This window comes from Cavia porcellus, unplaced genomic scaffold, assembly GCF_034190915.1.
Source record: "Cavia porcellus strain 051 isolate PalLab524CR breed Dunkin Hartley unplaced genomic scaffold, mCavPor4.1 scaffold_15, whole genome shotgun sequence".
In the NCBI taxonomy this organism is placed as follows: domain Eukaryota; kingdom Metazoa; phylum Chordata; class Mammalia; order Rodentia; family Caviidae; genus Cavia; species Cavia porcellus.
Genome location: NW_026947498.1, coordinates 43,289,073 through 43,315,560, shown reverse-complemented (window position 1 = coordinate 43,315,560; position 26,488 = coordinate 43,289,073). Strand labels below are relative to the sequence as shown.

Sequence of the window (26,488 nt, the reverse complement as noted above, 5' to 3'; positions counted from 1 at the left end):
ACATTTCCATATTGTTGGCCTTTTCTCTTATTTCTAATGGAAAACATGAATTATTATTCACCTACACCTCCATAAGTAGGAAGAATGTTATTAATTATGTTATGGGTGTCTACAAGTATATAACTGTCCGCCTGGGGATATTTAAAAAAAAATAAAAATACTGATACCCTTCTCACTTAAAGGCCCTCATACCAATTTGCATGACGATTAAATGGTTTTTTAATTGCTGCTAAATTATGCCAGCTAAACTGTGATTTCATGCAAATATTAAGCTGTAATGACATGCAGTGAATCATTTACTAAGATTTAGAACTTGGAACAAAGAGAAACAATTAATTCTAATCCTCAGATTCAACCAAAGTATGTGTCACTGGGCTTTTATGAATGTGGCCTGATTGTTTTGTTATCATTTATAAATTATACAAAGATTATATGACACACTGAAAAAGTAACTCAGAAGTAATAGTCCATTTGGAGAAATCAGCATCAGAAATTCTCAGGGATTTCCTTTTTGGTTTTTTTTTTTTTTTTTTTTTTTGGTTCTATGAAAAGGAAACAAATAATTCACATATAAAGCAAACAATCCCTACCCTTCAACTTCCAGACTAACTTGTAAGAAAGCTGCAATTACTCTGTTTGCACCCACAAATTTTTGAAGATATTATATCATAAACCTTACAGTAAAATCACAACCTTATTCCAGTTATTCTTTCTACAATGTTTACCAGTGTTTCCACTAGAAAACACTTTTTGCTTCAATTCTAATTTTCCTTTTGCACTTCTAAAGAATAATGTTCAAACTGTAAAATTTAAGTGTGGGGTGATACTATTCCCAGAACACAGCTTGGCATAGCAGAGCTCAGGTATTCTATAGCCTTTGATTTATTTTATTTCAAGATTTTTTAAAAAGTAAATTATTTTTAAACATAACTGTGCTGCTCAGTTTTTCTGAGCAATATATCTAGTCCAATGAAATATCAAATAGAAATGAGTGTGGTACAAAAATAAGATTCTTCTGGCAGATTGATGCTGAGACAAAGTAACACTATTTGCTTCATTTTGTTGGCTGCAAAGTTTTCAAAAACTTGTTCATAGGATCGTATTTACCTAAAAGAATGTCAGTATTTTGCAGGACATTCTTAAGTGGACACTACCAACAAGGAGAACAAACTTAAGGTTCATGTTTCAGTTACTGCCTCAAGTGGTGTGGAATTAGATTTTAATATTTATAATCATAAAAATAAGTTAACACATTAAAATAGAGATTTTTTTACCATGATGACTAAAAAGTGATTATTCACATATTAACTTTATAAATAATTGTGACCTACAGATATGTTTGTTGATCATAAGAACAAAGAAAGTTTGATTAAAATATATGAGGATACCAAGCCACACAAGTATATTGTTTATTACACTCTATTTTACCAAGTTATTATCTTCTTTAACATAATGTCTACTAGTAATGTACAAAAAGAAAGCATATTTTTTCATTCTTACATGTTTGGAAAAATAGAAAAATAGTTGTTTTAGCTTGTGTACAAGAACATTAGAGGAACACATTGAGTGATATAGGAATGTTTAGATAAATGTTTTTGAATGTGAGCAAGATTGTAGCATTTACTAAAGAAATATAACTACACTGCTATAGTTGAAAAATTTAAATCTTAGACTTTTAATACTGTACTAAAAGTATTCAGATCTACCTGTAGACATAATTTAAAACCCTAGTAGTCACCTAGAAGTCATATAAGACCTTGCCTTATATAACAAAATAATACACTTTATATTTTTAGTTTGCATTATAAATACAAAATAATACTTTTATGTAAGGATTGTATTATTAATCTATTTTCATCCTGTATAACATTTTAAAAATATTTTAATGAGTATCTGTAAACAGAATAGAATTTTTATAGTCTCCTCAGAAACTACTGCTCTCCCTAAAAGCTTTTTTAATTAAATTTTTACTTACTTGGAAAAGGCTGATACTTCCAAAACTAAATCTCTAATCCTAGCATATAGAAAGAATTATAAGAATTGGTTCATATTTTTAAAATTGGGGTCCAGAAGAGTACAATAATTATGTTACAGTCACGCTGTTTACAAGTGGCAGGATGATGCTTTTTGTGTGTGTTTTGATTTTTTCATTATACCACATTGTATTCTGCATATAAATTCTGCTAAATAACTAAAAGGGTACATTTGTATAAAAATGTTTATGTAGCTTGTTTCTTTTAAAGTATTGTCAAATACCAGATTTCAGAACACATTATCAATCAGCAATCACTGACTTTCTAAAAGAGACTCTAAATAATCATACCTGAGAAAATTTAAATAATTTTACATACAGAATAGCTGAAATTTACATTTTCAAAGTAGACATTCCTCAAATACAGCATCATGTGTATTTCACATCTTTTGTATTTTATATAGCAAAATAGATTGTTTCTCACTATTTTTTAATATTTTGTACCTATTTATTCCTAATATGTATAATGACTAAAATTAAAACTTGTTAAATCATTAGTGGATTCATAGCATATTGAATAGCTGAATAATTCTTCTGGGGTTTGCATTATTTTAAAAATTCATTGTGAAAGAAAAAAAAATATTTAAAAAGAAAACAATAAACACTTAATTTCTGCCTTAAAAATGTAAACTTCTCAGCTTCTCTACAGATTGCTGATAACCAGGTCCTGCTCCATCCCTTAGCCACCCTTTCTTTATTGTTGTATCTCAGTGCCTTTGTACATGATATTCCTGATTTGCATTGGTCTCCTTCTGCTCTGTGGAAAATCTTTACTCATCACCCTATTCAGCTTGAGGTGCTACTTTCTTTGTGACAATTCCCTGCTACCTTCAGGCACGATTGATACTATTATTTTACACATGTATTAAAAAATATAGTTAACTCAAAAGTACTAAGTACTTAGTATACTTCATAATTTACCTCATTAAGAAACACAACAACCCTAGAAAACAATCAGTAATGTTCTCATCATAAAAAGAAAAATACTAGAGCTTGCCAATAATACTGGCATTACACTGAAGTGTCTACATTCATGTTTGCAAGTTTATGATCATTAAGGTTGATCCAAAGGTAATATGTTCTTTAATTTACTAAAGGAATACATGGCTTTGTACTATTCCAATAAGTATACTATTTTGAATAATAAGAGTTTTGAAAAAATATTGGAAAGTAAAGTTCAAAGTTATGAGCTTTGTAAGAGTCTGTTGTTACTGATTAAGGAACCAAGAACACATGAAAATAATTTGAAGTAGAAAAGAATGACTACATTATTAAACTCTGGTTAATAAGGACCCTTAGTAGCCTGGAAAGCTACCATTAACTGTCAGTACCCATTACTCTTTAAGAAAGAATCAAAGTTTCTCAAACTGCAGTTGTACAGATAGTTAAGATCTTGAGACATAAATATTTAGATTCTCAAACTTTATGCCATACAACATGGACATAATTGGAGCTTAAAAAAGTATTAAACAGTACTTATCAACCCTCATTTATCAATATAGAAGAGAACTCCACATCCATGCAAAACTATAGAATAACTAACTATAAGAATACATGTGTTGGGGCTGGGGATTTAGCTCAGAGGCATAAGCACCTGCCTTGCAAGCAGGCAGTCATGAGTTTGATCCCTGGTACCAATAAAAAAAAAAAATACATGTGTTATACCTACTCAAATCAAGCATAAGTGATTAAAAATCACACTAAAATGTAAATAAAAAATTAGTAACTGACCTTAGACCTTTTGAATATCATCCATTTTTCCTAATATCCTGAAAAGTAATGCACTCAGACGTACAGACCGTTCTGTGTCTGGGCCCACTGCAAATAAGCAGCCATTTGGAATGCAAGAGAAAAATATATAGAAACTAAATGGTGGTGTAATTTGGAATGAGAAGTCAAACAATGAATGAATATATTTAAATGAATAAAACTTCAAAATGCATAATGCTATAGGAATTATAAAGGCACTCCGCATGTGGATGCATTCTTGGCTGGCCTGTCACGTATAAGTAGATGGCAATGGGCACTTCTCTGAGTTTCTACTATAGGAGAAAACTGATTCATACTGGCTAAGTGGTAACTCAACTCTTGAACATCAGTAAAATCCACTCAGCCTATAAAGGAATCTATCCCAGGTAATTTGGTAAAAGAACCTCTGCTAAAATAATAATTACTGTATTTATGTTTAGAAAATTTTATGAAACACAAGTTACAGTTTGTATTTGTGAATTATATTGTAGAAACTGGGATTCATTATATCCAGGAGCCTATTCAGTAGTGTGGGGTCATTTAAAAAAAAAAAACACCACTGAAATATACTGAGTGAATATTTAGCATTATTTTCTATAAAAAGTAAATATAAAATGCAACACAACCTTTCAGAGACAATAAAATCCATTTTGCGACTTCTCCCTTCGTGGCTTCTGCAAAACTGTGGACTTAACATCGTGTTTACAGTGAGTCATCTAACAGCCAGTTGTGCTTTTGATTTCAGTTATGAGGTGGAAAATCGATGAGGCAGACTGGTTTCCTCCATGCCAAAGTTGAATTTAGAAGAGAAAAAAATACTAAGAAATAAGGGGATAGCGGAGCAGGAATAACAAGCAGTTTCAGAGATCTGGATCGTGAGCATCTTGAGAGGTCTCACAAATAGGGACCTGAGGAGAGCAGCTGAAAACAGGAAAAAACTTTCTTCCTCACGGCAACCGCTATTTATTCTACTCAAAGTGGGAGGGAGAGGAAAAATGACTTCCTGAAGTGGCCAATTATTCCAGCAATAAAGAAGCCATTCTTTACAGTGTTAGCTTTAGAGCAGAAGTAAATTGAAGTTTTATGCTTTCTTCCCAATCACTATCATTGTATATCAAACAAAGGCAAGATATTTGCCTCTGTATTAATAATGACTTGCAAGAAATTGCTTTTACTCACAAGGTGTTTGATTACATGTTTAAATGATTATAACAAAAACAAACAAAACAAAACGTCCTTAACAGTTTATGTTAGGATTACATGCATATGTGATTTATATTTTTGGTTGGAATTTTTCTAAGCAGGAACCATAAATGTTTGTTATAGGTGTTAATCTATGGTACCTGTTCAGTAGCTTTAAAAAAAAAATTTCCCTAATGATTTAATGACGTGAGAAATGTCAAGGTAAAAATGCTGGAATCATGGAAGTGCATTTTTCTATCCTCTTACTCATTATCTACTGGATTCTTTTTTCACTTCTTCCCATTATTTCATTTCTGTTTGAAAAGTACTATTTTAACAACTCTTATTTTTCTACTTTGTCTCCAAACTTCAGTGAATATTTTTCCCAATTGGCCTGGAAAGGCCTTAGACAGCTGTTTGATAACAGACTTCTTGGCAGGCAGCAAGGTCTCTTGTGTTCCCAACTGCTCTCTGAAGCAAACCTAATTGACCAATGCCTGATACTGCAGAATATCCTCCCCAGCTCACCCACAAAATACTGAGTATACATCATGAATTACCTGAGAAATAAAGTTAATATTGTATTATTGAATAGATTAAGATATCAGGAAGAACATTTCAACTTTTCAATTTCATTTTTTAACCCAGATTTGTTTTATATATCTTGTAGCCCATGCAAAAGTAACATAATGAATTATCTTTTAAAAGTCAAATAAGCCCAAATCTACAAGTATCTGTTGCTACAACAGGATGCTAGAGCTGACATAGAGATCCTAAAATAATTAAAGTTAGAGAGTGTAATAAATAAATACTGTAAATACTGGGTTTCAAACCTTGAACAATCCTGGACTGAAGTACAATTTAAGCAAATGAGCATTAGGATTGGAAAGGCTTTAAGCAGAAATGGTACAACAATAAAAGTTTTTGTTGTCTTTTTTTTTTTTTTTTTTTTTTTTTTGCATTTGTTTATGTCTGTGGCCCCCAGGCCTCATGAGTTTCATTTTTGATTTTAGAGATTATGCTTCTAACATTGTGGAAGAATAGTTGTAAGATGTAATGCTAAATGAAGGAGATTTGTCAGATTAGTAAATAAGCTCCCAAAAGACTGAAGGTCTCAATGAAAATATTGGCTAGGAACTGGCATGAAGGACAGAAACAAGAAATGATAAAGAGTACAGCAGAATGTGTCAGGGTCAGTGCCAGGGATTATGACACTAAGGTGTGTGTCTTGCGAGCAACAGTAAAAGAAGATTCATCAGAATAATGACAAAAGTACAAGGGGAGATGAATACATCAATATACAAAGGAATAAAATTGTCTTTGGAAAGTTAAACTTGAAATTATTAGTTTTCTCATCAATTATTTAGTGCCTGCTGTTAGCCAAGTCCTATTAAGAATGGTGAGTATGCAGTTTAGAAAAAATATCCATAACCCCATGGCTTTTATAACCTAGAGTAGGTAGAATGGTGATAAACAAGAAAGCAACTATATAAATAAACCAAGTGTTTGTAAAGAATTGTCTAATACATAAAACATAAGGCACAGTGATATAAAACACAGTGAGTGGAACAGATTTTATTTTTGAATGAATGGTAAGAAAATGCCTGTCCTAAGGGCTGTTATTTGATCCTGAAAAACAACAACAAAAATAGACAGACATAGGACATCTTACAGAAAGAGCATTTCAAGTACACAAAATTGCTCTTGCCATGGTAGAGAACAGAGTTAGCATGTTTGAAGTATAAGAGTTTAGTAAACGAAGGAATGAGAACAGGTTTCCACAGGATGTGCTGGTTGTCAGATGTCTTATGCAGTTAGCTGCACAAGTTGATGCTGTGCGAGCAAAGACTGGATGTAAATAAAAAGATGAACATCATCTATCTACAAATGACATTTAAAACTATGGAAGACAATTAGCATATGTGGCAAGAATGCAAAGGAAGGAACATTGGGAATGTTAACATTTTACAGGTGAGCAAAAGAAGGCAGCAAGGTCTTGTGTTCTGAACTGCTCTCTGAAGCAACAAAACAAAATGGCTAAAAAATTAAAGAGGCTGAAATAGAGACTGCGGTGTTTTAGATTGAAAGGAAATACAGAGTTTCAAAAAATGATCATTAGCATTACATATCACGAATAAAAGGAGCAAAGGTGTTTATAACACAAAATGGCCGTGAAGATAATTGATGAATTTACCAATTATCAAAACATTCACCAATTAATTGGTAAATTTACCAATTACAAAACATTTATGTGGTCATGAAGATAATTAGTGAATTTACCAATTATCAAGACATTATCATTTAACAAAATAGCCTTGAAGATAATTGGTGAATTTATTGCATTCAATTTACTTTAAATACAGAAGAAATATTTAATTGTAATAATGTATATAAAAATTCTGAATGAGTATCCAGAAAACTTAATGTGAAATATAGCCACAATCCAGGAAGACTACTTTCCCAAGTTGTCTGTTTTAGAACAGAGAAAAACTGAACTCAAATGATTTTTTAATTATAGAAATCTAAATGTATCTTTTATGTCATAAGGGAGGAATTGGCAAAACAAAAAGTCTGAAACGGAAATAAATAATTCAGAGTTCTTTAAACTGTGTGAGTTATATGGCTATCTATCTATGAGATTTTTCCTTACTGCTTGTCATGGTTTATGTTTGTGTCCCTCAGGCCTCATGAGTTTGCATTGTGCATTTGTGATGGTTCATTGTCTAGTGCTTGGATTAATGGTGTCAGTGCTCCACCCACATAGGGCTGGAGCCAGGATGTGATGTAATGGCAGGTGTGTCTTGCTCTTGGCTGGTTCCTGCTTGCTGTTTGCAGTCGCCATGAACTGCGGACCAGCCATGTCTGCCTGCCTTGCAGCCAACTGAGTGTGGGATGAAACCTCCAAAAACTGTAAGAAATAAACCTTTCCTTTCCCAAAGTTGATCATCAGGTATTTTGACTCAACAACGAGTAAAAAGTAACTAAGACACTGCTTTACTTATCAGCCAAGTATCTTAGCTATTTTAAAATCTTAAACATTCAAAACTACAGTTACTTTTATCCCTGGTCCTAATAGTAAGGAAATAATGTTTGATTTTAAATGCTTAAAAAAGTTCTCTGAAAATACTGTTTTAAATGCTGACACTGAAAAAACACCAGAAAGTAATGAGATTAAATGTTTACCTGACACAAATTCTGATCTCTAAATAATAAATTCATAGATTAATAAATGATGACAAATTCATGGAGATACAGGATCCACAAGTTAAAAGAGTTTGTGTCTTTTTAAATTTAGTTTTGTTTATAGTTAATGAAAAATAGAAATGATTGTCAGATTCTAAACCTCAAAAATGCTATATCTTGCTGGACTTAGTATGGCTCTCTTAGGTTAATGATTCAATGATCTCCTAATTTTTCATTTTCCTGATTTTTTTCTCACATTTTATTGTTTAATCTTTGGAAGCCATGATGCATTGGAGTTCATGATCTTTGCTTTATCTACTTATATTTAATGACTACTAAAGTCTTTTAGTAATAGAGTAAAATTTTAAAAACATTAGTGATAGAGTGATAGCAGTTAAACTTAGAACTGCAGGATTTGGTATATTCTATGAAAGGTCTTGGAAACACAGTATATCCTGTCCAACAGAAGATGTAAGGAAAGATTCAGCATACACACACAAAAATAAGTCTCAGTAGAGATTCACTATCTCTCATGCAAATCTGGTGGATTCCAGTACTGTAGACTGTGGAAGGAAACTACTCATGCAAAAATGAAGAGACATTTTCACAAACCATTAGAAATAATGTTTTCTTCTTGGTGCGGTATTTTTTCTTTTGTCTTTCTTCTTTAGTTTTCTCTTTTTTCCTTTTTTTCTCTATGTTCTTTTCTGATATTCTATTAATTTCCTTTTACTTCTTGATAGGATTTTTTAATCTCACTTTTTACTTCTCATTTTCCTTTTCTTTATTTTTCAAATTTTACCTCTTTCCCAGCTCCTCCATCTTAGCTGGTATTATTGTTAGGCTCTACGAACTTTTAAATATTTATTTGATCTATGATATTATTGGTTTATTCTTTTGAATTGTTAATGCCAGTATAGTTTGTTGCATCTAGTAGATATTTACTGTATGTCAATATGTGGTTTGTCTTTGTGCCCATATTATAATTACAGATCTCTTTTCTACTACTAAGCATGGTACAGTGATAGCTTTTATTGGTTCTTATAGTATGTCAATATCCAGTTTGCTTTTGACTCTACCATTATTGCTAATTTTGTTGTTGCTATTGCCAAAGTGGAATAGTTATTGCTATTAATTGGTTTTTATTGTATTACAATAACTGGCTTATCTTTGTATCAATAATAGTGAAGTTCATTTCCAGAGAATTGAGTCAATTGTCTCACACCCTTCCATATACAAATTAACACATGTGCTGGCATCCTGGGACAGAGGCAAAGGCCTACTAATTATTAGGATCAGAGAACATCACTGAAAAGAAGATTCTAACTAAAGAGATCTCCATACTATCAAAAGGGCCACTATAATCCACCCATAATCCTCAATGCATACACATAAGAAACAAGAGAACAAGATAATAAAATGCTTCCAAAAACTCTGATCCATGGGGCATCAACAGGGAAGAAATCAAAGCTAAACTGCTAAATTATACAAAATAAAGAAGAAAAAAAAAGATCAATAAGGTTGTCAGTAAAATCAAAGATAACATAACTAAACAGATAATGGACTTAGTAAACAAACTGACCTATTGAGCTTACAGGAGACACTAATACAAAGCTAGCTGAGCCAAAAGGGAAAAAAGAAAAAAATCCACAAATGATAATATTAGCAAACAATTAGACCACATTAAAAAGTACCCAACAAATTCAGGAGATGAAAATTTAATTGAAAATATGGGCAGCAGAAGAGACTAGCATGAAAACAGAGTGTCAGGTCTTAAAAACAGGGTTGGAGTATGCAACTGTGTAGTCAGAGATTCCTTAACGAACAGTGAGAGGACATGGAAAATTAATCCAATAGCTACTAGAGACGCAAAGAAGAATATTCTAGGAGTAACTGGAATTAGTGAAAATTCAGAAGGCAACAAGAAAGGCATAAAATCATTTGTTTACAGGTATAGTGAAAAATTTAAAAATATGGGGACAGAGTTTAACAAGCAGATAAGTGAGGCATGGAGACTCCCAAGTAGATACAAATCAGAAATGGAATTTTTAGTGATACGTCATACCCAAAATCTCAGAAGTCCACACCAAGGGTAAAATTTTAAATTCTGTTAGAAAAAAATAATAATCACTTATAAAGGCTAACAGAATAGAATTACAGCAGACTTTTCAACATGAGACTTAAAGGACAAAGAGTTTAAAGTGAGTTATTTCAAATCCTAAAATAAAACACCTTTCAATCCAGACTAACAGAACCTATAAAACTTACAAAATTGATGGAAAAATAAAATTTTGCTCAACAAAGAGCACCTTAATGAATTCATAACCCCTAAATTAGCAATCCAAAATTTCAAGGATGTCCTAGAAGAAGACAATAAACAAAGACAAAAGGAAAAGAAACAGAAAAATAAAGCAATGACAAGTCAGTACTTTTCAGTAACACTTGTCAACGTGTATGGTTTCAACTCCTCAAGCAAAGACAAGGTTTCTTGGTTACTTTTCTCTCATTGCTGGGACAAAATATTTGACACCAAAATGAAGGAAGGAGAGGTTTATTTAGCTTACTCTTTGTGGAGGTTTCAGTCCATAATCAGCTGGGTCCAAGGCAGGTGGCATAGCACTGGGACAACATTTCACGGCAGCAGTCAGAAAAAGTAGTCAGGGCAAAAGAGGGGAAGAGAAAACCTCTTGTCTTCTCTTATAGTGTATGAAGGCACCCTTCCCACTTTCCCAGGATAGACGTGGATCACAAAATCTCCATTCCCACCTCTGGCTCCCTGCTGAATCTCTTGGTTAAACTTCTAAGCTCCTCAAGTTTTTTGTTTCTTTTCCTTTTTTTTCCTTTCCAATTAACCTCTTAATTGGGCCAGTGTAATCATTCCATTAGAGTATGTGGCACTGTTGGCCTTACTGTCTTCTTTTAGGATAACCTTGAGAAATTTTGGATTGCTGATTTAGTGGTCATAAATTCCTTAAGGTGTTGTTTGTTGAGCAAAACCAATGTAATCATAACACAAGGACTGGAAGAGTAAACTAAAAAATAAAATTCAATGGTATGCTGTATATAAGGAATATATTTATTGCAAAAAGAAAATCATCAATTAAGATCAAAGGATGTAAAATTCCATGTAATAGGAGCATGCAAACAAGCAGGAGTATTTATCCTACTTTCAGACAAAGTGGGTTTCAAGTCAAAACTAATCACAAGATAAAAAGAACACTGCATACTGGTTTAGGGAACAATTCAGCAGAAAGGGATGTCAATTATCAACATATATGCACCCAAAACCAGGATACTCAACTTCATAAAACAGATAATACTGGACAAAAAGTATCAGACAAACATCAACACAATTATAGTAGGCTGTCAATTTCTCATTATCACAAAGTGACAGCTCAATTATACAAAATAAATCAACAAAAATATCAGATTTTAATCATTCCTTGAAAAAATTACAATTTTTCAATATCTACTGAGTGTCCTACCAAACAATAAAAGAATTTATATTCTCATCAGAATACAAATTTTCTCAAAAACAGAGCACATACTAGATCATAAATCATATTTAAATAAAAAACAAAAATATGCCATACATATTAGCAGGTAATGCGTTTGCTCTTGATTACTAGTTTAAAAGAAACCACAGAAATTATGCAAACACATGGAGATTAAATAATACTCTTTAATAATTAACAGACCACAGCAGAAATCACGGAAGATACTAGAATCTTTTGGAAATAAATGATAATGCCATTACAACATGCCCAAACCTAACTGATACAACATAAACATTCCTAAAGAAGAAATTATGCTGTGAATGCCCATATCAAAAAACAGAGCAAGTCAAAATAATATAATGCATCAAATGCCCTAGAAAAATAATTCCTTAATCCTTTTCATGTTTTTTAAAATTTTCAATTTCATTAATTTTTGTTCTGATCTTTATAATTTCTTTACTTATGGTAGCTTTAGATTTAGTTTGTTCTTGTTCTCGGAACATTCAGTCATCTGATCTTTGACAAAGGGGCCAAAAACTTACACTGGGGAAGAGAGGTTCTTTAAGAAATGGTGCTGGTAAACTAGATAGCCACATGACAAAAATTGAATCTAGACTTATATCTCTTACTATGTGTTAAACTGAAATCAAGATGAATCAAAGATTTAAATATTAAAGCAGAAACAGTTAATATGCTAGAAGAAAAAATAGGTAAAACTTTTAAAGATACAGGTATAGAAAAGTATTTTTTAAGCAGTAATACAGTTACATAAGAAATAACTTCATGAATCAACAAATGAGATTATTTCAAAGTATAAAATCTATACATCAAAGAAAAAAACAAGAGAGTGAAAAAATGGCCTATAAAATAGGAAAATTTTTTCTAGCTACTTCTAAGACAGAAGCTTAATATGTGGAATATACAAAGTACTCAAAAATACAGCCCCCAAATACAGAAGATTCAACTCAAAAAATGGGCAAGTGAAATGAATAGATACTTCTCAGAAGAAGTACAGGTGGCCAATAAACACATGAAAAACTGTGTATCTCTGCTATTATGAAAATGCAAATTAAGACAACACTAAGGCGTCACTTTACTCTAGGAAGAATAGCTATAATTTTTTGTCTTTTTCGTTTTTATCGGTACCAGGGATCGAACTCACTACTGCCTGCTTGCAAGGCAGGCGCTTATGCCGCTGAGCTAAATCTCCAGCCCCTTAGAATAGCTATAATTAAGAGTGAAATAATAGCAAATTCTGGCAAAGCCATAAGAAAAACAGGGACCTTCCAACGTTGTTATTGGGAACATAAACTAGTACTATCAGTATGGAAATCAGTGTGAGATTCCTCAAAAAAAACTACAAGTTTTAATTGACCTAGTTATTTCTATTCCAAATATCTTTCTGAAAGATATATGGACACATGTATAGCCATGTTTATGGCAACATAACTAATGAGAGCTAAACTCTGAAAGCACTTTACATTTTCATCAACAGTGAACAGGCAAATAATATATCATGTTTACACACACAGAGTACTACACTGCTATAAAGAGGGAAAAGTTGGAGTCATTTTTAGAAAAATACGCACACCTTGAAACCATAATGTTAAGTGAAATATTTCAGACACATATGTTTAAATACTGTATCATCTGTTTATATGAGAAACTCATAGTTAAACAAATTAAACAGGAAAATAAAAGATAGGAAAAGGAGATATTTTGGAAATGGTTATTGGGACTAAGAGTTTTGGGGGAAAAAGACGTTAAAGAGAGGGGAAGGGGATATTAAAAAAGTTAAAGTATGTTATATACGTGAACCAAATCCCAATTGGTATGTACTGCAGTCATGTATTAACAAAAAAAATGTTTGAAAGTCAGTGTATTATTTCCTTCAATCTGTAGGAAGAAAAGTGCTGAATGCTATTAACTTAGCATAATATTATTAGTACATAATTTAATATTACCTTACTAGAAACTTTCAAAATACAAGAGCTTTCTTTATTTATCCTTGGCAGAATATCTACTATGTGCAAAGTACTGTTTTTAGTAATTTTTCCTTATTAATCATAAGGACATTACGTGGTGCATTCTGTTATCATCCGTATAGCTGTGCAAGTCAGGTCAGGGGAAGTTAACTAATTTGTTCAACCTAACCTAGCTAGTATGCATCAAGATTCCATCTTAGACACTTTGGTATATAAAACAAGATACAAGCCATATTGAGACTTTACTAAACAGGGCCAAACCAATCTCAAGGAAGCATTATAGAGAAGTTTTGAGGGTGGATTCTCTACTGGTTGCAGTAGAAAAATCCCTTTAGAGTTTCAAATTGCTTTGTTCTCCTTTGGGTTTTTGTTTTTGATCCCTGAGGGCAATTTAAAAGACCAGCTTATGCTGTTCCAAAATATGTCCCTCAGGCACAAGGATAATTTTGAGTTGATTATTCTAGGAGACTACAGACAACCTAGGAGGAGCTCTGAAGACAAACAAACATCATTCTTTCCTAGTAAATATGTATCAAGTAGGAAGCCTCCACTTAAATGAGTGTTTCCCTGTCTTCTGAGGAAAAAAATGACTGGACGAGACTCTTCTCATGAAAAAGGCTCTAAGTTAAGTTTGCACAATAGACCTTTATTTATTGTGATTTTCTTGTTTATTTCATCTGTGGTGATTTTCTCTTTCAATATCCTTTTTGGTTTATTTTAGCTTATTTAAGCCTGAATCAAATCCAACTCTGAAATTTGCACACCCTTCCACATATACACAATAGAATATCTCCCACATTTACATATTAGAATAACATTTTTATTGTTAATATGTCTTTTATTATAGGGCTCCATTACAATTAAAAACTATGATTATAGAGACCAAATTGTTTTTTCCTGCCTAGTAGCAAGAATGGCATACTGTTTCCTATTTAAATTTTTGCCAGGGATGACAAAACTTTTTTTTTTGTCTTCTTCTTCTTCTAGGAAGCCAATTCAGGCTAGTATTTTTAAAAATACTGTATATATACCAGTCCTTTAAAAAATGAAATAAAGAAATTAAAATCACAAAACAATAAGCTGATATATACACATATCAGATTCAACAGTGACAGAAAATAACTTAAAATATTCCTGGACCTTGTTTCATCCTGTGTTTATTACCTTAGCTGGTATCTCACTGTAAGGAATGAACCTTCCTGTCTACTTTACTATATAACTAAAAAATTTTGAAGGTTGGAATCATTTTAGTTTTTCAATTTACCAATTGGCTATTTATGGCCTATGAAAACACAAAAGAACTGATTTTTCCCCTTTTCACTCAATTAGCAATCTACACTCAGTTTCATAAGCAGATTTTTAAAAAATACTTGTTTGACAGAGCAGTGGCTATAAAAAAAGTTCCCTCTACTTAAGCTGCAGTATGTCCTCTAAAGTATAATGTACACTAATTACACAAGAAGACACATATATGTATACTAATAACAAAGTTATACCACTGCAAATTCTTTTTTAAAATTAAATGAGAAATATTTTTCTGCTTAAAATATATTCTCAGAAAATAAAGAAATATCTGAAGAAAGTAGTAATTAAAAATTTCCAATAGAGAGGACACGCCCAGCCACTTCTAAGCAGCAAACAGGGCCCGGATTCAGTCCTGGGCCCTTACCACATGTGGTTGAACTGCAGTGCCCCAGGAAAACTTGGAACTCTTTTCCCAGGTGATAAGACCATGCCATGCATCTGAAATCACCAAAGGACACACAGAATCCCAGCAGGCCCAACTGGCCCACACTCAGCAAGCCCCAAGTGGCAAGCAGTTGCCAGCAGTCTGCTTCAGAGCCAAATGTAGGACAAGGGATTACCGAGGAAGCTTTGAAGCATTACTCAAACCCAGAAACAGGTGTGATTTCAGCCAGCGCTGAGGAACGCTACACTGCCCTTGGACCTTGGTCTGGACCACCAGGAGCTTCCTGTGTGACTCCTGGGGAATGAGTGCTGCCCTCAGAACTTGGCCCACACAGCCACCTGCTTCCTACATGACTCTAGTCAGCACTGTGGAACGCTACACTGCCCTGGGAACTTGGCCTGATCCCAGAAGACACCTGGACCTAGGACATCTGCTGGCCTCTCGGGGACATTCCCTACCTCCTGGACCTAATACTGCTGTTGACCTTCAACTCCCACCCTTTCTCCCAGAATCTTGGACTATAGCTGATTAACCGTGCTAGCTTGAAGGGAGATTCAGTAACCGCCTCACTCAAACAGAAGATCTCAGCAGACTCCAGTCAGTGTGGTGCATATGTCCCTAAAATAGTGGTGTACAGTGGGTAAATAGACCAGTAGTAAAGCTCCCTCCAACTGACTATAAGACCTTGGTGAGTCTGGCAAGTGTGGGTGACTCCTTCCTGCACACAGAAAATATCAGGCAAGGTGAGGAGTGGGCCAGTAAGGAATCCTCCAACCTGGAGAAAATGATAAGGATCTATGAGACACACAAGCACACAATAGGGACACAGTAGGGCCTCAGCTGACATAAACACTAGGGAGATCTGGTGACCTGGAATAAGATGAAGATAAAGTAATAACAGGAACTAAAAGTTGACCTACATCAATACTACTAGCCTTGTCAGCTCAGGAAGAATATAGAACTTACCCAACAGGCCCTGCAGTGGGAAGTCAGGTGACTGGCCCACCTCTTCATTGAGGGACCTAGCAATTGGACAAACATCAACCTTACATTCGGACCCCAAGATACACACTACCAATACTTGACACTAGTGGGATTGAAGGACCAAATATTAACTCAAAAGGAGAAAATGATAAAATGAAAAAGCAAAACGCAATCTCAAATATCTAGTCCAGTAGGAGCAAGTACAGGAGACACTGAAATAAAGGACTTCAAAAGTAACACACCAGAAATACCTGAAAAGACAGTATGTGAAATAAAAAACAACTCCAAGAGGCTATAGAGGAAATCAAATTAGAAGTACTCTACCATGTAGAGATAGAAATAACAACCTTAGTAAAGGAGGTACTGAGCACAGCTAAAGAATAAAGAGAGAAACAAGTACAGGAGCATGGGAAACTGATTGAAATCTTGAATGAACAATATAGAAAATAAGCAGAATTCATGAAACAAACTCAAAGAGACATCCAAGAAACAAAAAAAAAATTATATTCAGAGCTGGCAGAACCATTTAAAGGAAGCTGAGAAGAGGATTGCAATTCATGATCACGAAAGGATAGAACTTTTAAAAATAACAAAGCAGCATGAAATGACAATCCAGCAGCTTCAAGATGATGCCAAGAGGAACAATGCAAGATTAATAGGCATCAGTAAAGATGCAGGAGGCAATGCAAATGACATAACTAAAATAGTCACAGAAGTAATAGAAGAAAATTTTCCAAACATTGGGAAAAATCTGATATGCACTTAAGTGAGGCATATAGAATGCCAGTCATAACCAACATAAATCTATACCAAGACATATAAAAATTAAGATTTCAGACATACAGCACAAAAACAGAATACTAAAAGCTGTTAGAGAAAAGACACAACTCACCTATCAAGGAAAGCCCATTAGAATTACAGCAAACATTTCAGCACAAACCCTCAAGTCAAGAAAAGCTTGGAGTGAGGTATCTCAAGCCCTGAAGAAAACAGTTTTCAACCCAGACTGATGTACCCAGAAAAATTTCATTCAAATTTAATGGAGAAACAGGAAACTTCATGACAAAGAACAACTGAAGAAATTCACATCCAACAAAAGAACCCTAGAAAGAGTATTGAAAGATACACTACATAGAGATAAAAATAACCACAATCCTCAGAACAAAAACAGAAAGAAATGACCAGGTAGGACAAGCAATTAAACAATGTGGAAAAACATAAAGCAAATAACTGGAACATAACATGTCAAAGTCGACATATCAGTGATATCCATAAGTGTAAATGGCCTCAATTCACCTATCAAAAGAAATAGGTTGACAGAGTGGATCAAGAAACAAGATTCCACAATATGCTGTATACAAGAAACACATCTGACTCAAAAGGAAACTCATAGATTAAAACTCAAAGGATGAAAACAGTATATCATGCAATGGGAACCCAGAAAAAAGCAGGAGTAGTTATTCTTTTCTTTTGATTTTATTTAAAAGGAAAAAGAGAAAAAACAAAACAAAACAAAGCAGAGTAGTTATTCTATTTGTAGACAACATGAACTTTGAACCTAAAATGATTAAACGAGATAAAGAAGGTCACTACACACTCATTAGTGGAAAAATTCCAGAGGAAGACCTAACAATTATAAATGCACCAAATACAGGAGCACCCAACTATGTAAAACAGATACAAATATGTAAGAAAAACCAAATATACAAGAACACAATTATAACATGGGACCTTTAAAGCCCACTGTCTCAAAGAGATAGATCAACTAGACAAAGTCAGTCAAGAAATAATAAAACTGAATCATACCTGCGAGCAACTGGACTTAGTAGATGTTTACAGAGTATTCCACCCAACTGCATCAGAATACACATTCTTCTCAGCTGCACATGGGACATTTTCCAAAGTAGACCGTATATTATCCCATAAAACATTCTGAAGTAACTGCAAATGTGAAATTATCCCATGCATACTATGTGACCATAGTACATTGAAATTAGAAATTCATGGAAAAAGAAATTGCAAAACTTGCATAAATATATGGAAATTAAATAACAACCTTTTGAACAACCAGTGGGCTAGAGATGAAATTAAAGAAGAAATAAAACTATACCTACAATTCAATGAAAATGTAGAAACAACATACTGCAATCTGTGGGATGAAATGAAAGTGGTCTTACAAGGGAAATATATAGCAATAAATTGTCATATCAAGGAAACAGAATGAGCACAAATAAACAACCTGATGCTTTTTCTCAAGCTTCTAGAAAAAAGAATAGCAAGTTAAACCCAAAGCTCACAGAATAGAGGAAATTGTAAAGATTAGAGCAGAAATCAATGCAATTGAAACTTAAAAAAATAATGAAAATTTAATGAATCAAAAAGCTGTTTTTTTGAGACAATAAACAAAATTGACAAATCTCTAGCTAACCTTATAAATAAAAAGACAGAAAAAAATCAAATTCATGCAATAAGGACTGAAAAGGGGAAATTATGACAGATCCCATGGAAATTGAAAAGATCATAATATCTATTTAGAAAATCTCCACCCATATAGAGTAGAAAACACAGAGAAAATGGACAGATTTCTAAAAACGTATGAACTACCAAAGTTCAACCAAGAAGATATAGCAATTTTGAATAACCAAAAATCAGCTATTAAAATTGAATATGTAATTAAAAACTTACCAACAAGGCAAAGCCCAGGTCGTGATGAATTCATGGCTGAATTCTACAAGAAATTTAGAGAAGATTTGATGCCAATACTCCTTAAATTCTTCAACGAAATTGAAAAGGAAGCAATTCTCCCTAAATCAGCGGTAGAAGCAAGTATTACTCTCATACCAAAATCAGAGAAAGACCCAACCAAAAAGGAGAACTATAGGCCAATCTTACTCATGAACATCGATGCAAAGATTCTTAATAAAATACTGGCAAATAGAATGCAGCAAAACATCAAGAAGATTATACATCATGACCAAGTGGGATTCATCCCAGGAATGCAGGGATGGTTTAACATACACAAACCAATACATGTAACACACCACCTCAACAGAGCCAAAAACAAAAACCACATGGTCATCTCAGAAAAAGATGAAAGACAGAAAATGCAGAAAAAGATTTCCATAAAGTCCAACACATGTTCATGATGAAAACCCTTCAGAAACTTGGAATATACTGTTTCTGTATAATCTTATAAAGGCCATGTATGACACACCAACAGCCAACATTATAATAAATGAACAAAAACTGAAACCTTCCACTTTAAAATCAGTAATAAGATGAGGATGTCCACTATCACCGCTCCTATTCAATATAGTTCTGGAAACCCTAGCAAAAGCAATCAGAAAAAGAAATAAAAGGAATAAAGATAGGAAAGGAAGAAGTGAAATTATCACTATTTTCCAGATGATGCTTTATATAGGAGATCGAAAAAGTTCATTAAAAGACTACTAGAAGTAATAAACAAATTCAGCGGTATAGCTGGATACAAAGTCAATGCTCAAAAACCAATAATATTCCTTTACACAAACAAAAAACTCACTGAGAGAGAAATTAAGGAAATATCGCCCTTCACCATAGCATCTAAAACAATGAAATACTTAGGAATCAACCTAATAATGTAAAAGTCCTATATGCTGAAAATTATGGTACACTAAAAAAGGAGATTGAAGAGGATATTAGAAAATGGAAGGATATTCCTTGCTCTTGGCTAGGAAGAACCTACATGAAAATGGCCATACTCCCAAAACTGTTACACAGATTTAAAGCAATCCCAACCAAAATACCATTAACATACCTCACAGATCTAGAGAAAACACTCTTACAGTTTATTTGGAAACAGAAGAAACCTAGAATAGCAAAGGTAATTCTGGGCAACAAAGGCAAGGCAGGAGGCATCTCAATTCCTGACTTGAAAATATACTATAAATCCACAGTGATAAAATCAGTATGGTACTGGCAAAGAAATAGACCTGAGGATCAATAGAACAGATTAGAAGATGCAAGCACAACTACAGAGACACTCAGCCACCTGATACTTGACAAAGGGACTAAACATATTCACTGGAAGAAGGATAGCCTCTTTAATAAATGGTGTTGGAAAAAATAGCTCTCCACATGCTGAAGACTGAAACTAGATCCATGCCTATCACCATGCACTAAACTAAAACGGATCAAATACCTAAATATTCAAACAAACACTAAATCTACTGGAACACAAGGTTGGTAGAAGTCTTGGAGACACAGGGGTAGGCAGAGAATTCATGACACAATGCCAGCTGCATAGGAAACACTTCAAAGAATCAACAACTGGGATCTCATATTATTGAAGTTTCTGCACTTCAAAAGAAATCACCAACAGAGTGAAAAGAAAACCCATAGAATGGGAAATAATCATAACCAGCAACCCCTCAGACAAAGGACTTATATCCAGAACATATAAAGAATTGAAAAACATCAAGCCCCACAAATTCAAAGACCCTCTCCAAAAATGGGCATCTGAGATGAATACACACTTCTCAGATGAAGATATACAAATGGCAAATAAATACATGAAGAAATGTTAACCATCACTGGTCATTGGAGAAATGCAAATTGAAACAGCATTGAGATTTCATCTCACTCTACAAAGAATAGCTGCCATCAAGAAATCAACTGATAGATGTTGGCGAGGCTGCAGGGAAAAAGGAACACTGTTTCACTGTTGGTAGGGGTGTAGACTGGTGCAACCACTATGGAAATCAGTATGGAGAATTCTCAGAAGACTAGGATTGGAAGTTTCACTCAACCCAGCTATTCCTTTCCTGGGTATTTTCCCAGAAAACAAAAAGGTTATATCACAGTGATATATGTGCACCCATGTTTACAGCAGCATGATTTGTAACAGCTAAATTTTGGAAACAGCCAAGATGCCCATCAGCTGTAGATTGGATGAAAAAGATGTAAGTAGTAAGAGCTGTAAGAGTAATAAAACTCGAAAAGAGTAATTGCTATTGTAAAAAAGAAAGGAAAAGAAAGTGCTCTCAAGTATGTAACTGCATGTATATTTAAGTGTATAGTACTGATAACAATATTACTAACTTTCTGTTGGATAGTTGAACAGAACTGTTTACAGTCTTGCTGTCTCAATGTCCACTTTGTATGCTTTACTTTTGTAACCTGAACAACTATTTGTAAGAGGACAATATGTAATTATCGACTAGTGATTTCTTACTGTTTATTTTTTAAAATTTTATATTATTTCTACCATTTTTCTGTTTTTTCTTTAAATAAAAATAGAAAAAAGCAAAATTTCCAATAGCAAAATTTATATCTACAAGTAAATGTTTACAATGTTTCTTAAATATGTTCTCAAAATCATTTTATAATAAAAATTATAGTTAAACACACAAAGTCGAGGAGCATTATTTAACCTTAAAAAATGAGACATCTATTATCTCTAAGAAATATACGATATAACATAATTTTTAATCTGCAGTACTTTTGCTTCTACAGAATTACATAGGCAACATTTTTGTACCCATTGATCAGTAAGAATGGCGAATTCTCAATAGAATATCTTGTCTATAATTTAAAAGCCTTTATAACTGAATGTGACATTTTACTTTTGTCTAGTTTAGCAATGTACTAATGTACTAATGTACAATGTACTAATGTATTGTTTCATTTTCTAAATGTATAGGTGTTTCACAAGACTTAAACAACAGAAGACAGAAATAATTTAAAATTCTGAGGATATGCACTGAAATGACCTTCACATTTAGATCTAAGATTCTACTGGTTCCAACCAAAACAATAAAGAGAAACTGAGAGGTGAAATATAGACAAATGAAAAAAAAAAAAAGCTGTCTTTAAGACAAATGTCAACCTGATTCAAACTATCCCTCACACACATAAAAAAATTTTATGTTCCTAAATCAATGTGCCTTAAAATGGTTAAAGTGAAGAACTGAGGCTTTGTTTATAACTTCTCATGTTTTCTCAAATTTGCAGTAAGAAGTCTTGCTTAGGTAATATTTGCAGGGTGACAAACCAATGTTCGTATCAGTACATAAAGAATTACTATAAATTTTGAGAAATAAACACAATGTTAAAACTATTTGAAAACAATGATTAAGAGAAAAAAGAGCTATTTCCTTGCCTATTATCAAAGACAAATTATACTGATAATACAGGACTTTGTACATTTGTACATTGTAAATAAAGAAACACAAGGGATTGGATACAGGATTTCCAAATCCAAGATGTGTAGACTTACTGGTGCATGCCATAGAAGGTGGGTCTTTTTCAGCTCTGAAGTAGCCCTTTTCACACTGACAGACAGAAGTGGCTTCCTGGTAGGTTAAACTGTGTGGAGGGCACTTAGAACACTTTGTGTTTCCAGCAAATGCTTTATAGAATCCTGGTCTGCAAGCTGTAAAAACATGAAAGACAATTTCTTTTTAATTATTTTTCTAGAGAATGTTTTGGCAACTTTTTAATTTATACATACTTGGAGCCTAAAGAGTTCAGTGTAACATATACATAGAGAAGTCAGTGTATGTGCTAGTATTAAAAAAACAAGCTAGCTGTTTGTGAGGTTACGCTAAACTGTCATCTTGATTGGCATGGGGACTTTCTAATGGATTACAAAAGCACGGTTTTGGGTGTGTTTGGGCAACTCATAAAAGCATGAGCATGGAATCTATACCTGATTTCTGTCTCCTCCTCCTCTGGCACGCTTCCATTTTTGTTTCCTGGAAGCTAGGAATTAAGCACCCTTGCTCTACTAAACTCTCCCACCATGATATTCCTGCTTTGGAGACAATTAACCATACACCTAATACTTTGAAGTCATTAGCCAGATAAACGTTTTATTTTTAAATTGTAGGTAGTTGGTATTTCCTGTCAGCAAGAAGAAAACTGACCAATACATCACCCAAAGTCAGTAAGAAAATTATGACCCATTTTATCTGAAAATGCTAAATTTTAAAATCAGTGTACCTGAAGCACATCTTCACACTCACATAAACATGCACACAAGCATGTGCGTGCACGTGCGCACGCACACGCACACACACACACACACACACACACACACACACACACAATTAATGCTTCAAAAGGCTAAGGGTTCCCATAACTGGCAGTACAAAAGATAGACTTTGTAGTTTTGGACAATGACATTAAAAAACACCTATTCATACTATTAAATATGCATTTCACTCCTTTTCTTTCATAATTGTTCTTTGCAATCAAAGAATTCTCAATTTAGTCCTGGTATATATTTAGCATGTTTGTTAGTAGCTAAATTTTCTTTTAGTATACTAGAAACGTATTACAGTTTAACATAAGTTGTAATGAATTATCTAACAATTTAAGTTAAGGAAAATCATTAATTCTTCACTGGAAAATTACCATTAAGAATCAGGTATTCAGTATCAGTATCCATAGGGAATGGTGGTATAGGAAAACCATCAGATTTCTAACTAGTTGACAAATTAGTAGAATATAGCTAATATACAAGACTACATTATCAAAATATTTCTCCAACATACAGAAAACCTGAGTATATGAAAAAATATACAGTTAATCTTACCAATAGTTTTATAAATGCGATGTTCTTCAAAACATGTAATTTCTAAATTTGATCTTTTAGAAGTAATAGCTATAAGACAACACACCATAAAATATTAATAAATCAAGCATAATTTTTCAGTAAATATTTTCTGCTAGTTATATGATTTAAAATAACTGGATTCAGAGTATTTAACAGTTTCTCAAATAACTTTAAAAGTTGAACTATCTAGAAAGTTAAGCAGTACCTTTAAACAATTACAGCATTTAAAAACCTTTAACAGAGTAGTCAATTTATAAAGAACTGAGTCTAAGGAGCTCATATTTAGAATAGTCCAAACATAATTTATATTTTATTATAAAGGCAATGAGAGCTATTTTCTTTTCTTTCATCAGCCACCTAAATTTTATCAATAAATATTGCTTAGTATATAAAAATAGTCTGTTTTAACCAAATGTTGATGCATAAAATATTGTTTTATTTTACCTCCTGAGGAAAGATTAAAGAAATAATGTCTTACTGAAGGGTTTCAGCGTCCTAAATGCTTATGGCAGAGCTTGCTCCTGTCACAGCACCTTTTGTGCTTGCTCTCACCCAGCCAGCTCTCTTCACTGTGTGCTCGCTCTCTCCATCACGTCTTAGTTCAAATGTCACCCTATCAATATCCCTGGTCCCCTTTTCAGAACTGTAACTCATGATACATAACGCCACAGTATTCCATCTGTTTGTGTTCTTAGATTTAAAATGTTTCTGGCAGGAAACAAATCTTTACTTGGTCATCATTATTTATTTTAAATCCAATTTAACAATTTTACCCCTTTATTGTGCTCTTTATATTACCTACACTTAATGGGTTACTCCGATAGGTAGGTTTTAAGTCTTTCATACTTTTTACTTCTATTTATACCACCTACTCTGTTGTTGTTCCATTTGTCTATTTTTTCCTGCCTTAATACCTTTTATGGCCATTCTTATCTCCCTGGTTGGTTTATCAACAAAATCCTGATAAATGCTCATAGATAGAGGAACTCCATATCTTTGTTCCAGAACAGTACTGTCCTCTCATACACTGTCTTGTGAAATCCACATTCCTCATCACATGTGGACTCTAAGATCTGCTCTCTTAACTCACAATCTCAAATTCTAGATTCTTAAAATCAGGTTCTTTTGTACCTTGTTACAGGTAGGAAACAGTCTCAAGATATAAAATTGATATAATTATAGAGGTATATTACTTTATTTATCACTTCTATTACCTAGTATCTCTTGTCTTAAAAGGAATTTTTCATATATTTTGCAAATCTTTTCTCTTATTTCAGGTATTATATTTTGCTCTATTTTGGAGACAACTAAAAATCAGATTGCCAAGTCAGTCTAAATTCTGTTCTTTCTCTGACTTTATCTGCTATTACACTATTTATTTTATCTATTATATTTAGCTTCTCAACAATGTGGTTCAAAAATTTATTTCAAATTATAATGCAATACTGCTGCCAGCAATCAGAATGTCCAAGGTGAAAGGAATACAACTGTTGGAGAGCATATGAAACAATATGAACCATTACACATTGCTGGGAAAGTTTAAACTTTTCTACTATCTTGAATACATACTGGCAATGTCTCCTATTGAGGAACATAGATATACCACTTGACAGAACAATGCCACAGCTTGATAAATGTTCAGCAGAAATGTCCAAAGGGAAAGTGGACTTTTTAATGCTCTAAGCCATACTAAATTTCATTGCCAACTGAGTTATAAGTCTTCCACATGATACTCATTTCTGAAATTGATATTCACTATCAAAAATTGTGTTGACATGCTGACCTTTTTTCCTTTATTTATCCTTGTTACAGTAAACCTTCTCCTAAAGTTTGGATCTAAAATGAGTCTTGAAATGAAAAAAAAAAAAAAAAAAGGACTGTACTGGGAATTAAATCACAGCTACTTATTTCAGATTCTGACAAAGAATTAGTCTATATTCTGCCCATGTCTTGAGAGTTTGTGGATATTGGGTTTAAAGGTGATAGTTTATTTGGCAGGAAAAATTTCAAAGCAGTATACTATTCAAGGGATGACATGGGTATTACTGACTGCTTTTGTCTAGATTTATAGTAAAAATCTTGAGAAAAAGCTGGCTAGAAATATTTAAAAAGTTTATAGATTGGCAAGAAAAAATAGGGGCAAAGTAGAGACCGAGAAAGGTGTGGGTGCTGAAGAAATTAGTGTCAGAAAAGAGAAACCAATACATTCTTCCAGTATGATAGAAGAGATGCCTTGAAAGCATCTCAAGAATGATGATACCGCATGTATAACAGGCATAAGGAAATGAATGTAAGGACTCTTAGCAAGTCTCTAAGATGAAAGCACCAGGGACTCTACTTTATTTAAGGGTGAATAGCCCTCAACACATTCCTGAGCTCATTCATCTACCTTTCAGAAGCTACTGCAGCCATCATTCTCAAGAAGGCATGCATAGTGCTGGAGCTGGTAGAAGAGCCTGGCACTGTCCATGGCGTCAGCATGTTGTATAGAGTTGTGGGGTCATAGACACTTCTACCCAAATTTCAGAAGCAGGCGTGGATGATAAGGCCATGTATGAAGGTGTTTAAATCCCCATGAGGAGCCACCGG

The 26,488-nt window shown here is 33.4% G+C and overlaps 1 protein-coding gene across 9 annotated transcripts in view; it reads right to left on the bottom strand.

Annotated features, from left to right (window-relative positions):
• Epha6 (EPH receptor A6) overlaps nucleotides 1–26,488 on the bottom strand; it is an 806,211-nt gene that overhangs the window by 477,393 nt on the left and 302,330 nt on the right. For 8 of the 9 annotated variants that reach the window (XM_063224799.1, XM_063224791.1, XM_063224793.1 and 5 more), the window contains one exon: nucleotides 22,559–22,714. The exons of the other annotated variant lie outside the window; for it this stretch is intronic. In XM_063224799.1, the coding sequence (XP_063080869.1) occupies nucleotides 22,559–22,714 (156 nt within the window). The remainder of the gene's footprint in view (nucleotides 1–22,558; nucleotides 22,715–26,488) is intronic. 9 annotated transcript variants of the gene reach the window in all.